This window comes from Gopherus flavomarginatus, chromosome 1, assembly GCF_025201925.1.
Source record: "Gopherus flavomarginatus isolate rGopFla2 chromosome 1, rGopFla2.mat.asm, whole genome shotgun sequence".
Classification (NCBI taxonomy): domain Eukaryota; kingdom Metazoa; phylum Chordata; order Testudines; family Testudinidae; genus Gopherus; species Gopherus flavomarginatus.
This window is the reverse complement of record NC_066617.1, coordinates 141,358,984-141,371,150: the sequence shown is the minus strand read 5'-3', so window position 1 is coordinate 141,371,150 and position 12,167 is coordinate 141,358,984. Positions and strand designations below refer to the sequence as shown.

At 42.6% G+C, this 12,167-nt stretch overlaps 1 protein-coding gene across 5 annotated transcripts in view; it reads right to left on the bottom strand.

Moving 5' to 3' along the window:
- CCND2 (cyclin D2) overlaps nt 1-12,167 on the bottom strand; it is an 83,534-nt gene that overhangs the window by 51,148 nt on the left and 20,219 nt on the right. For all 5 annotated transcript variants that reach the window (XM_050966329.1, XM_050966348.1, XM_050966338.1 and 2 more), the window contains exon 4: nt 10,317-10,465. In XM_050966329.1, the coding sequence (XP_050822286.1) occupies nt 10,317-10,465 (149 nt within the window). The remainder of the gene's footprint in view (nt 1-10,316; nt 10,466-12,167) is intronic.

Here is a 12,167-nt window from a genome sequence, read left to right as displayed (position 1 = left end):
AGCCCGGTGGGATGAGCCAGAGCCCAGGGCGGAGCAATACCTGCCAGGCAGGAGCAGGGAATGTGGGGAGGGGCTGGCTTGTCCCTCAGCTGGAGGTGCATTTGGTTCCACTTTACCCTGGCCTCTGAGTGGGGCTGGCTTGGCAGCTGCTGTCGGCCTCGAGGAACTGCTGCCGGCGTAAGAGAGTGGGGCCTGGCCCCTTGCTGACCGCTGGGCGGGGGAAGGATCCCTGAGGGGAGATGAGTGGTCCAGGCAATTCTGACCACAATGTAATGCAGGATTCACCAGACATGGGGGACCAGAGGGCCATGGCCCTCCCACTTATTACCTGCCTTAAGGGTGAGCAGCAGGGCAGGGAGGGGAAAAGCACCAGGTCATTAACCCACGCCAGCTCCTGCTCAGCTGGGGCCATCTTCTACCTGCATCTTGTGGGCAATCAGGCAGGCTCCACATCAGGCTTGCAGCTCCTAGCCCTGGCTCCACAGGCGGCAGGTGAGTAGTCCCCTTACGGGCAGAGGGAGCCCAGCTCAGGGATGGAGAGGGTGGGGAAGAGGATCGAGTGATGAGGAAGAGAGAAGAGCAGCAAGAGACAGGGGAGAAGGGAGAAAGGAGTGAGTGGGGGCAGAGCCTTGGGGAATGAGGCGGCGCAAGGGGTGGGGCCTTAGCGGAAGAGGAGGAACAGAGGATGAGGAGAAGTTCCTGCAACTCTTGCTGTACTGTCCGGTTTTGAGAAATTGGAAAGTTGGCAACGCTATCTTTTCAAGTTGTTTATTCTTCCACTGCAATGATCAATTGAGAGATAGAGAGACCACTCAGTGAACTTCATGTCGATAGAGGTGGGGGGTTTTAAACTTTTCCCCAACCAGTTACCTCTTTAGCAAATAACAGAAGACACATTCCTACTCTATTGAAGAAAATGAGATCACAGTAGATGCCCACAACCTTACAATATCACATACAGCTGTGCGAAAGCACTAGGCACTAGCTACTATCTTCTGTTTGGAAAAAGCACTTAAAATGTACCACACAAAGGTAATTTCACTACCCATAAAACTGTCAGGCTTCTCAGCTTCTCATTAGTATAAGGTCCCAATATTTATTTTGGTAGCCAGAAGGAGTAATAAAGCCCAGCTCTCACACAGCTCAATTATTCCCTCATAGAGTGTGAGGGTCACAGTTCCTTCACACCACATTTTATTTTTTGCCAAATTTTGTATAGCCACTATTTAGCAAACAATCGTTATCGAATGATATTGGCATAATATACCACTATGTAATGTAACAGCTACTGGGCAAGGTTCTGATCTCACTTATGCCAGTGAAAATCCAGAGTAACTCTCATCAAGTCCACGGAGTTACTCCAGATTTACAGCAGACCAGTACATCACTACCTGGCTCTCTGTTTTAGAAAGAAACAGTCACATAGGAAGGGTTTATTTATTTAAATAGAAGGAGTCTAAACTAAATTCTCTTTATTAATAACATATTTTGGCCTAATTCATAATGAAACGTCTATTAAAAAATATTAGAGCACTACATGCCAAAATCTGCTCTTAGTTATGTTATTGTAAAGACCACTGATTTTGGCATTTGAGTTTATGCAGCTCTGGTACAGTTATTTCCTTGTAAACAGGAAGCATTCTCATATACTTCAGCAGAAGCCTAGGAGAGTTCGTTATAGTTAAGGCTACATCAGTCTCTCATTATAACCTTCTGTTTTCACATACTTCTAACTCTGGAGCTGAAATTCTTCATCTTTATCTCAGATGGTGCTTTTTTTTTTTTCAAAGCTAAAGCAAAATCCCTTCGGCAATTTCTGAGTTACGCAGGGGTTAAAAAATATGCTTTTTTTCCTGTTAAGAACGTTGTAAGATGCTTCTCTACTCATGCATAACTCAGAAATGGCTGCACTTTAAAGTCTGAAATGTTCAGGGTTGCTAGTCCTCAGTGAGGATTAGACAGTCAATTTTACTAACCATCACAGCAATGATGCTAACTGCACCAGGATGAGACCCATGCTAACCTTTTCAGAGGGTAACGTAACCCAGCAGCTGCTGCCCAGGGGACATGAATGGGATTAGTGCTAATTCTGCTGCCTGCTCCCTCCTTCCCCTCCCCTCAGGTACTCTTCAGGGTTCTGAAGGTTGTTGCTTGGGTTGGCAGGGGAGAAGCTTTTCATTTGCAGAGCCTGTAACCTCTCCAGGATATTAATAATTATTATTATATATTTAAATTATTGTAGTGCCTAGGAGCCAGAGTCATGGACCGGGACCCCATTGTGCTAGGTGCTGTACAAACACAGAACAGGAAGACCATCTCTGCCTCAAAGAACTTGCAATATAAGAAGGATCTTTTACCATACTATGATGTTCCCGGAGCCTAAAAGTCCTCAATTTTTCCCTCCTCTCTCCACTCCCCCTTGAAAAACAGGCCAGTTCACATAGAAAAGCTGAAGTTATTGTAACAGTACAGTTACAGGTTTAAGTGATCACAAATCTGGAACGGAGAGCAAACTATGGTTGTATGTACAATTTTAACTCTGCCCCATTGCAGGACATTACAGTAGTCTTTACCCTTTACTAATGCAGCCTGATACTAACCCTTCAACAATGCAGAGATAGTATATTTTTTCTACAGTAACAGATACGCATTATAGGCAGAGCTGGTAGAATCACCTATTACAGTTGCCTGACACTTCCCATTATAAAACTCTGTTTTCAGTTGCTTATAACTTTGCCAGACATTAATGGTTTGGTCTGAAATTGACATGCTAGGTGTATGGAAAATTTCTGCCAAAACAGTTCAGGCACTTCTGAGAATAAGGGTAGGGAAAAATACATTGTTTTGCCCATATTCAAAAACTCTAGGGACGTTTTCTTTGAAGAGCTTTAGCAACCAGATGCTTTGGAATAGGGACTGGCAATTTGGTAAGAGGATGGCTTCTGTGTCAGGAGTGTGACCAGCCAAATTAGGCCAATTTATAACCTTTTGTAAAAAAAGAAACAAAAACATTTGCACATGCTCAGTAGAGACTTAGATTTTTAGCAGCTAAATTCCCCACAGGGTCCATCCACACTGAGCATGCTCCAGCCAGGGGCTGAACAGGACCTTCCCTGCAGCTGCACCTCTGGGCTGCTGCAACTGTGCCGGGTCCAGGTCCCCTCATCTAAAGTGAAAGCAGTGAGCCTGTCTGTCCTATGCACTTACTGAGCCCCCTGCTGGATCCAGGCAGTGCACAGAAGGAAGTTGACATTTACATGCAGTGTGGGTGGGAGAAAGAGCAGAGTGGGAAAAGGAGTCAGGGAAGGTGGAGAGGCTGGGACTGGTAACTGAAGTCTATATTATAATGCATATGCATAAGGGACACAAATTAAGGTTGCTGGGGTTGTAAAAAAGCAAATTGAAAAAAAAAAACAAACCACCAGAAATTCCATCATATTGCATAATATACCCACCTGGGAAAAAGAAAGAAAGTATTGCATTATACATCAAGAGTATATACACTTGTTCTGAGGTCCAGAAGGAGGTGAGAGACAGACCAGTTGAAAGTCTCTTAGTAAAGATAAAAGGGGAAAAAACAGGCAAGAGGTCCTGGTAGGGGCCTACTACAGATCACCAAAAGAGGAAGAGATGGATGAGGCATTTCTATAACAAATAACAGAAATATCCAAAACACAAGACCTGGTAGTAATGGGGGACTTTAACAATCAGACATCTGCAGGAAAAGTAATACAGTAAAACACAACATTTCCAGCAAGTTACTGAAATGTATGGGGACAACTTTTTGTTTCATAAAGTGGAGGAAGTAATCAAAGAGACAGCCATTTTGGACTTGATTCTGACAAAATGGGAGGAATTAGTTGCAAATCTGAAGGTGGAAAGCAATTTGGGTGAAAGTGATCATGAAATGATAAGTTTCGTGATTATAAGGAAAAGAAGAAGTGGGAGAAGCAGAATAAGAACAAGGGACTTCAAAAAAGCAGAAAAACTCAGAGAATAGTAGGCAAGATCCATGTGAAGTAAATCTAAAGGATAAAGGAGTGCAGGAAAGTTAGAAGTTTCTCAAAGAGACTATTAAAGACACAACCATCAATTATTCCAATGCAATGGAAAAACATGAATAGGAAGAAGCCAACATGGCTGCATTAGAAGCTCTTTACTTACCTGAAAATCAAAAAGGCATCCAACAATAAGTGGAAACATGGATAAATTGCTAAGGAGGAGTACAAAAGAATAGCAACAAGCATATAGGGGAAAAATCAGAAAGGCTAAGCCACAAAATGAGTTACTCCTAGCAAGGGATATAGAAGGCAACAATAAGAGGTTCTTTAAATACATTAGCAGCAAGAGAAAGATAAAGGAAATGGTAGGTCCTCTACTTAGTGAGGAAGGAAAGCTAGTGACTGATGACATCAGGAAGGCTGAAGTGTTTAATGCTTATTTTGCTTCAGTGTTCACTAAAAAGGTTAATGGTGACCAGTTATTTAACACAATAAATATTAACATCAAGGGGGAAGGAAAGCAAGCCTGAATAAGGAAAGAAGGGGTTAAGAGGAATAGATAAGTTAAATATACTCAAAATTGTCAGAGCCTGATGAAATTCATTCTAGAGTCCTTAAGGAACTAGCTGAAGCAATCTCTGAACCATTAGCAATTATCTTTGAGAACACATGGAGGATGGGTGAAGTTCAGAGGACTGGGAAGGGGCAAACACAGTACCTATCTTAAAAAGGGGAATAAAGAGGACCCAGAAAACTATAGACCAGTCAGCCTAAGTTTGATACCTGGAAAGATATTAGAAGAAATTATTAAACAATCAATCAATCTGTACACGCCTAGGGGATAACAGGGTTATATAAGGAATAGTCAGCATGGATTTGTCAAGAACAAATCATGCCAAATCAACCTACTTTCCTTCTTTGACAGGGTCAGTGGCCTTATGGACAGGGGAGAGGCAAGTGTGATTCCTTTTGTCCCATCCCCTCCAACATGTCCCAATCCTATCTCTTCCTCACCCATGGATTCTCATCCCAGTCCCATTTTCCTCACCTCACCAGTCCCACTCTCCACTCCTGGACACTCTTTGAGCTTCTCGTCCAAGTCCCAGTCTCACTCCTCCAGATTCTCAGTCCCAGTCTGTCCCTCACCCTCAGTCTCCCATCAAAACCATTCCCAGTTCCACCCACCAATCTCCCAGCCCCTTGTTCCCAGTCTCCTTGCTCAATCAGTCCCTGCTCCCTCCTTGCTGGCTCCTCATCCTCTCTCCCTCACCCTGACCTCCAGTCCCCCCCCAATGCAATCTTGGAGTCCACCCCCAGCTCCTTGTCTCAGTCTCCCCCTGTTCCCAGTCCCAATTTCCCACCTGGCTCATAGTCCTAGTCTCTCTGCCCAGCCATTTTCAGTCTTCTCCTACCCCAGCTCCCAGTCCCAGTCAGTTCCAATCTCCCCACCAGGCTCCTTGTCCCAATAAACTCCTCTACCCTCTGCAAATCTGGTTATTGTCCCCTCTGCATTTGAATCAGGCAGCTTCTTCAATAATACTGCCTGGGCCCAGAATGGGGAGTGGGGGTGGTCACTGAGAGCACAGGAGAGACAGCTCTCTGCTGTCAGTTCGGGTGCCAGGACTTGGACCCGGCCTGGCCTGCAGCAGTCCAGAGCATCGAAAATTTCAGCCCAAATAGTTCAAGTTTGGCAATTTTACAAGCAATTAAAAATAGGGTCTTATAACAGGAAATGTCAGGGAACTTTAATAATAGGTGGCCCTACCAGCCCCATTTACAGTAGGAACCACATGTATTAAAACATACATTGACAATGTCAAATGAAAAAGATGCATAGAACCTCCCTAAGCCACCAGAGAAAGTGAAGCCTTCCCCTTCCTCTCAGGCTTGGTCTTGGGTACACCCTGCAACATGCCCTGAAAATCAATTAATTTGGGCTCTGTGTGAACAAGGGGAAAGGAAACTCCACAGAAAAAGACACTTCACTGTGCCCTTTCTCCAGCCAGCAAAACAGCACATGAGGAGATTCATTCTCTAAGGCAGCCAGGATCCCAAGTCAAGCAGGGCGTTCTAGGTGAAATGTCAATACTTTGAATTGCATCTGGAAATAAATAAAAAATAATACAACAGTGTAGCCTGCACTAGTTGGGGTCTCTGATTGTTTTTCAAGGGTAGAGTGAACTGCAATAACCAATCTGGAGGTGACTAGGAATAGATTACTGTAGCAAGGGCTATATCATAGAGGAATGGTCACTATCTCTTTGCTTGCAACAATGAAAAACATGCTCTTTCCTAATACCTAGGAATCCAGGAGCAGCTAAAGGTTCTGCAGCACCCCTACAACTGCAAACCTTGCTAACCTCTATATGGTGAGTATTGCTCCTCCATCTACGGACTAGATATCCCCTCTATACTCTCCTACCAACATTTCTCCCATTCTACTAGTGTCATTTCTGTCCTATCCAGAATGAGCTTCAGCCAACTAGCAATCCTCCAAGCCACAATCTTGGCTAGACGCTAGGTCTGCAATGTCTGGGACAGATGAAAAGGAGACACACAGCTGAATATTGTCAGCATACTGATTCCACTGCAACCCAAACCTCCCATCCATGCTAAACAAGAGGAATGATGGAAAGATTTCCATGGCATCCTGCGCTAGAGAAACCGTACAGCAGATGAGCAACTGTCCAACACAGGACTCATTGAGAAGAAAGAACAGAGCCACTCAAAAACAAACCCATCTAACGTTACCAGGGCCTGCAGACACATCAGCAGTATATCTGGGACTCTTTCTCCTCTCTGACGAATGCTCATTATTATGGAAACAATATCCAGAGCCTAGATGGAGTTCAGTGATACTGAAAATGTAGTCCTGTGACAGCTTAGGCTGCAGCCTGATGCCTCTCTTCCACTGACTGTCACCAGGGAAAAAGCTCTGAACTCTAATGAAGACTCCAGTTCTAAGATATAGGGCTTGGTGGCTACTAAGCTGCACTTGTTTCTATTCCCAGAGAAAATACTTCAAAAATACGATTGGGGGAATTTTTAAAGGCACAAAGAGCAGTGAAGTGCTCAAATTTCCATTGAATGTCAATGGGAGCCGATGCCTTCCTTAGACAAGTTCCCCCTAAACTTTTTAAATGTTTCTTTCTCCATGGCAAAGATAAGCAAAGACATGACAGGAAATGTAAACAGACAGGACCTAATCCCAATCCTAAAAAATGCTCACTGCATACAACTACAAATAAAGTTGGGAGAAGTAGAAGAGTATTACTGTAATCCTTTTAGAGAGCACAGGAGGAATTGCAACAGGGATCAGATCCATGGTCCAATATCCTGTCTCTAACATTACCAGATGCTTCGAGGGAAGCCACAAAAAGCCCCACAGTAGGTAGATATGGGATAATGTATCCCCCATGAAGGTGTCATCCTAATCCCGATTAGTTACAGTTTGTGGTAACATGATGTTTTATTTCCCTTCTGATACTATTTTTTTCAGCACTATTACCAGAGCAGTACACATGTTGCAGCTTGTTTAAGCTGAGCTCACTGCACATATCAGGGGTTCCTTGTGTTCCTCCATCGCTCTCCACAAGCTCCCTGTGTGCTACCCTCCCATACACCTCTACCTCAGAGACCATCACCTGCAACTCCCGCACCCCATCCCTCATGCCAAGGGCTCGGTGTGCCCCTTCATCCCCCCCTTGTCCCTCCAACAAATGATAAGGGTTATACGCGTCCTCCATTGCTAAAGGAGCACTATACAATAATTAACTTCCACTTTTACCAGGCCATGCAGCCTAAATAATGTGATTTTCTCTTACTGCATTATCCTGCTGCATATTGCTATATATCACTCACAGTCTCTTGCCCTACACATGTCCATAGCAGAGATGTACAAAAAGCAACAAATACTTTCTGTAAAAAATTTCATTTCATTTCATTACTAGACCCAGAAAGTGTGTGTGAAATTTCCACAACCATGATTCCTTTCACATTAAAAGCATGTGAAATTCAAAATGTTGCCTCTTTTCTGTGCAAAGTGGTTTCCAACTAAAAGAAATTCAGAATGTCACATTAAAAACAAGGAGACATGGGGGGAAATGTAAAAAATTCTGCCAACTTTTTTTTTTGCAAAACTGGACCATTCTTGGAAATCAGAAATGAAATGCAAAGACTTAAATTTGCTGGTGAAAAAATAGCAGGGCTTAGACAGTAATGCATCCAAAAATATAATAAATGCACAGAATATTATTTTTGCAAGATAAAAGAAACACAACAATTTATAGTTAATATGTTAGGATGGCATGCAGTAAACAGATGGGCTTATGGTAGAAAAGCATCATCTTGTCAGAAGCCAGCATCTATTTTCTTGTCATTTGAGTGCTGGTGAAACACGATTGATTAACAATCCTAGAGGTGGAAGTCCCATGTTTATCCACAGACGGGGTGCACCTTGGACAGCAGCAATGAAACTCCCCCCCACAGCATAACTCAACCAAGAACTTGTGAGACCCACCTCTAGGGGCAACAGGGTAGGTCATTCTCAGTGATCCCTTCACAATGTTTGAACTCTCTGCTGAGACTGCAAACAAGAATGTCGGGTTTTGGAAACTGACCTGATACCATCAAATTCATTTCACATAGACCATCAAAAAACTGCCAGATTCCTCTGTTATTTCTGAGAAAACTTTCTCATAACCTAAGAAGTGTCCTCAATGAATGTATAGTAAATGGAATAAAAAGAGAATTGATTTCTTTATCTGGATATACTGTACACAGTGCCTGAAGACTTTAAATCAGGGACCTTTAAAAAAGGTGCATCAATGAAGGGTCAAAATAACAGATGCACCATCCAAGGACTGCAAATACAGGCCCAGATTTAACCAGTCTTGCATTGGTCCCTGGTGTCGAAGATGGAAATTTTCATTTCCAGGGGGGATCTCAGGGAAACCCAATGCCTTCTGTCTGCTCACTTCATCACCCTTCATAAAGATGTAGGGTGCACTCCCCTTTGTGACAGGTCTGCTCTGCTGGCCATTGTTGATGGGAGGCGTGTCCAAGGCCTTCCCCCTACTCCCTTTGGGGCAACGCATTCCAAAAGACACTAGCAGGGCCTGCCAGATGCCCCCTTGTTGCACCCACTTCCTCTCTTCAATAAATACACCCCTTGTGCATTCACAGAAAAGCCAGGTAGAGTGTGACTTAGGGTATGTGTACACTGCAGTTAGACACCTGTAGCTGGCCCATGCCAAATGACTCGGGCTTGTTTAGCTGAACCAAAAGAAGGCTGAGGGGAGATATGATTGCTCTTAATAAATGTATCAGAGGGATAAATATCAGGGAGGGAGAGGAATTATTTCAGTTCAGTACCAACGTGGACACAAGAAAAAGTGGATATAAACTGGCCATCAGGAAGTTTAGACTTGAAATTAGACGAAGGTTTCTAACCACCAGAGGAGAGAAGTTCTGGAACAGCCTTCCAAGGGGTGCAGTGGGGGCAAAAGACATATCTGGCTTAAAGACTAAGCTTGATAAGTTTATGGAGGGGATGGTATGATGGGATAGCCTAATTTTGGCAAGAAATTGGTCTCTGACTATTAGCGGTAAATATGCCCAATGGCCTGTGATGGGATGTTCTCTGAGTTACTACAGAGAATTCTTTCCTGGGTGTCTGGCTGGTGAGTCTTGCCCACATGCTCAGGGTTTAGCTGATCGCCATATATGGGGTCAGGAAGGAATTTTCTTCCAGGGAAGATTGACAGAGGCCCTGGAGGTTTTTCGCCTTCCTCTGCAGCGTGGGGAACAGGTCACTTGCTGGAGGATTCACTGCACCTTGAAGTCTTTAAACCATAATTTGAGGACTTCAATGGCTCAGACACAGGTTTGATATGGGAGTGGGTGGGTGAGATTCTGTGGCCTGCATTGTGCAGGAGGTCAGATTAGATGATCATAATGGTCCCTTCTGACCTTAAAGTTTATGATTCTATGATTGGGATAAGGAACCGTTTAATTGCGATGTAGATGTTTGGGCTTGGTCTGCAGCCTAAACTCTAGGACTCTAACACCACAATTAAACAGCCCCTTAGTCCGAGTCACCTGGCATGGGCCAGCTGAAGGTTTTTAACTGCAGCGTACACAGACCATGAGAGTTTGGGGCCATTTCCAAAGCTTTGTAACCGTGTCTATGAGCTCAGTCCTGCAAGCCCTCTGCCTATGGAACTCCCATGGGCTAGCAGGATCAAGCAAATTATGTTGATCATATTTTCCACAGCTTTCTCAGCAAAGAAACAACAATGTTTTCAGGACACTTACCACATCTATGTTTGTGATCTTGGCCAGGAGTTCTGTTAGGCTGTCACCGGACAGTGAACTTTCCCCATCATCAAGCTGAAGGCCACAGATGGCTGCTCCCACACTTCCAGTTGCTATCATTGATGGTGGATACATGGCGAAGTTAAAATCTGCAGAAACGGACCCAAGAATTATTCCAAGCACAGATCAGCAAAGCTGTAAGACACAGAGACTACCAGCCAGAAATACTGAAGTCCTTTCTGCTCTGACTGAGCCAGAGAAGCTAGATGCAGATAGATGAGGCTTAAAGGTGACCTGCAAAAGAAAAAGAAATTGTATTTGTGCCCTTTTTTCCTTCCTTGTGATTAGGCTTGGCAGAATTCAATTTTTATTTTTTTATAATTTCAACAGTATTTTAAACACTTCTATTTTTATCAAGTTACATTTTCAGTTATGCACAATTATGAGTTTTATTCATTTTTTCTCCAATTTCTATTTATTTAAATTTTCAGTTGCAGGAAATTATTTGGGAGAGGAGGTCAGACAATTATTTAATGACAATAGACATGCAAAGTTCAAGCTTTATAACCATTAAAACACAAACTGTCAACATCACAGGTCAAATATACAAAATAAAGATCCTTAAATCAAAGTTTGGAAGCAGCATTTTTTTTACTATACGTATTTGTAAATTTTGATTATTATCAATGGAAATATTTTTCGGGGGGGGGGTGAAACTGACGTTTCCCAACATTTACCAATAAAAAATCTATCTTCCAAAGGAACTTATGATGGAAAAAGAAGGCTTAGATGGTTCTTCCTTCCCCCCTTTTTTAAAAAAGACGGAATGGGAGATTTCTGCTTGTTTTTTACATTAACAAGTCAGGTCTCGTCTACCCTGGAATTCTATGTATAACTGAAGAGCTAGTTGGAATATGAAATCAAAAGGAACTGAAACCTCAGCAGTTGAGAGAGAAGAGGTTTTTAGTTAAGACTATTTGTGCTTGTTTTATTTAACACATAGGGCTGTCAAAAATATTAATTGTGATTAATTGCGATGAATCGTGCTGCTAAACAATTATAAAATACCATTTATTTAAATATATTTGATGTTTTCTACATTTTCAAAACATACTGATTTCAATTACAACACAGAATACGAACTGTACAGTGCTCACTTTGGATTTATTTTTATTACAAATATTTGCACTGTAAAAAAAAGAAATAGTATTTTTCAATTCACTTAACACAAGTACTGTAGCGCAATCTCTTTATCATGAAAGTTTAACTTAATTTTGTAGAATTATGTACAAAAAAAAACTGCATTCAAAAATAAAACAAAGTAAAACTTCAGCGCCTTCAAGTCCAATCAGTTCTACTTCTTGTTCAGCCAATCGCTCAGATAAACAAGTTTGTTTACATTTGTGGAAAATAATGCTGCCTGCTTCTTGTTTACAATGTCATCTGAAAGTGAGAACAAGCATTTGCATGGCACTGTTGTAGCCGGCGTCCCAAGACATTTACGTGCCAGATGCACTAAAGATTCATATGTCTCTTCATGCTTCAACCACCATTCCAGAGGACATGTGTCCATGTTGATGACGAGTTCTGCTCAATAACAATCCAAAGCAGTGCAGCCCGATGCATGTTCATTTTCAACATTTGAGTCAGTCTTTTTTGGTGGTTTGGGTTCTGTAGTTTCCACATCAGAGTGTTGTTTTTTTAAGACTTCTGAAAGCATACTCCACAATTGATCCCGCTCAGATTTTGAAAGGCACTTCAGATTCTTAAACCTTGGGTCAACTGCTGGAGCTATCTTCAGAAATTTCACATTGGTATACTCTTTTCATTCTGTCAAATTTGCAGTGAAAG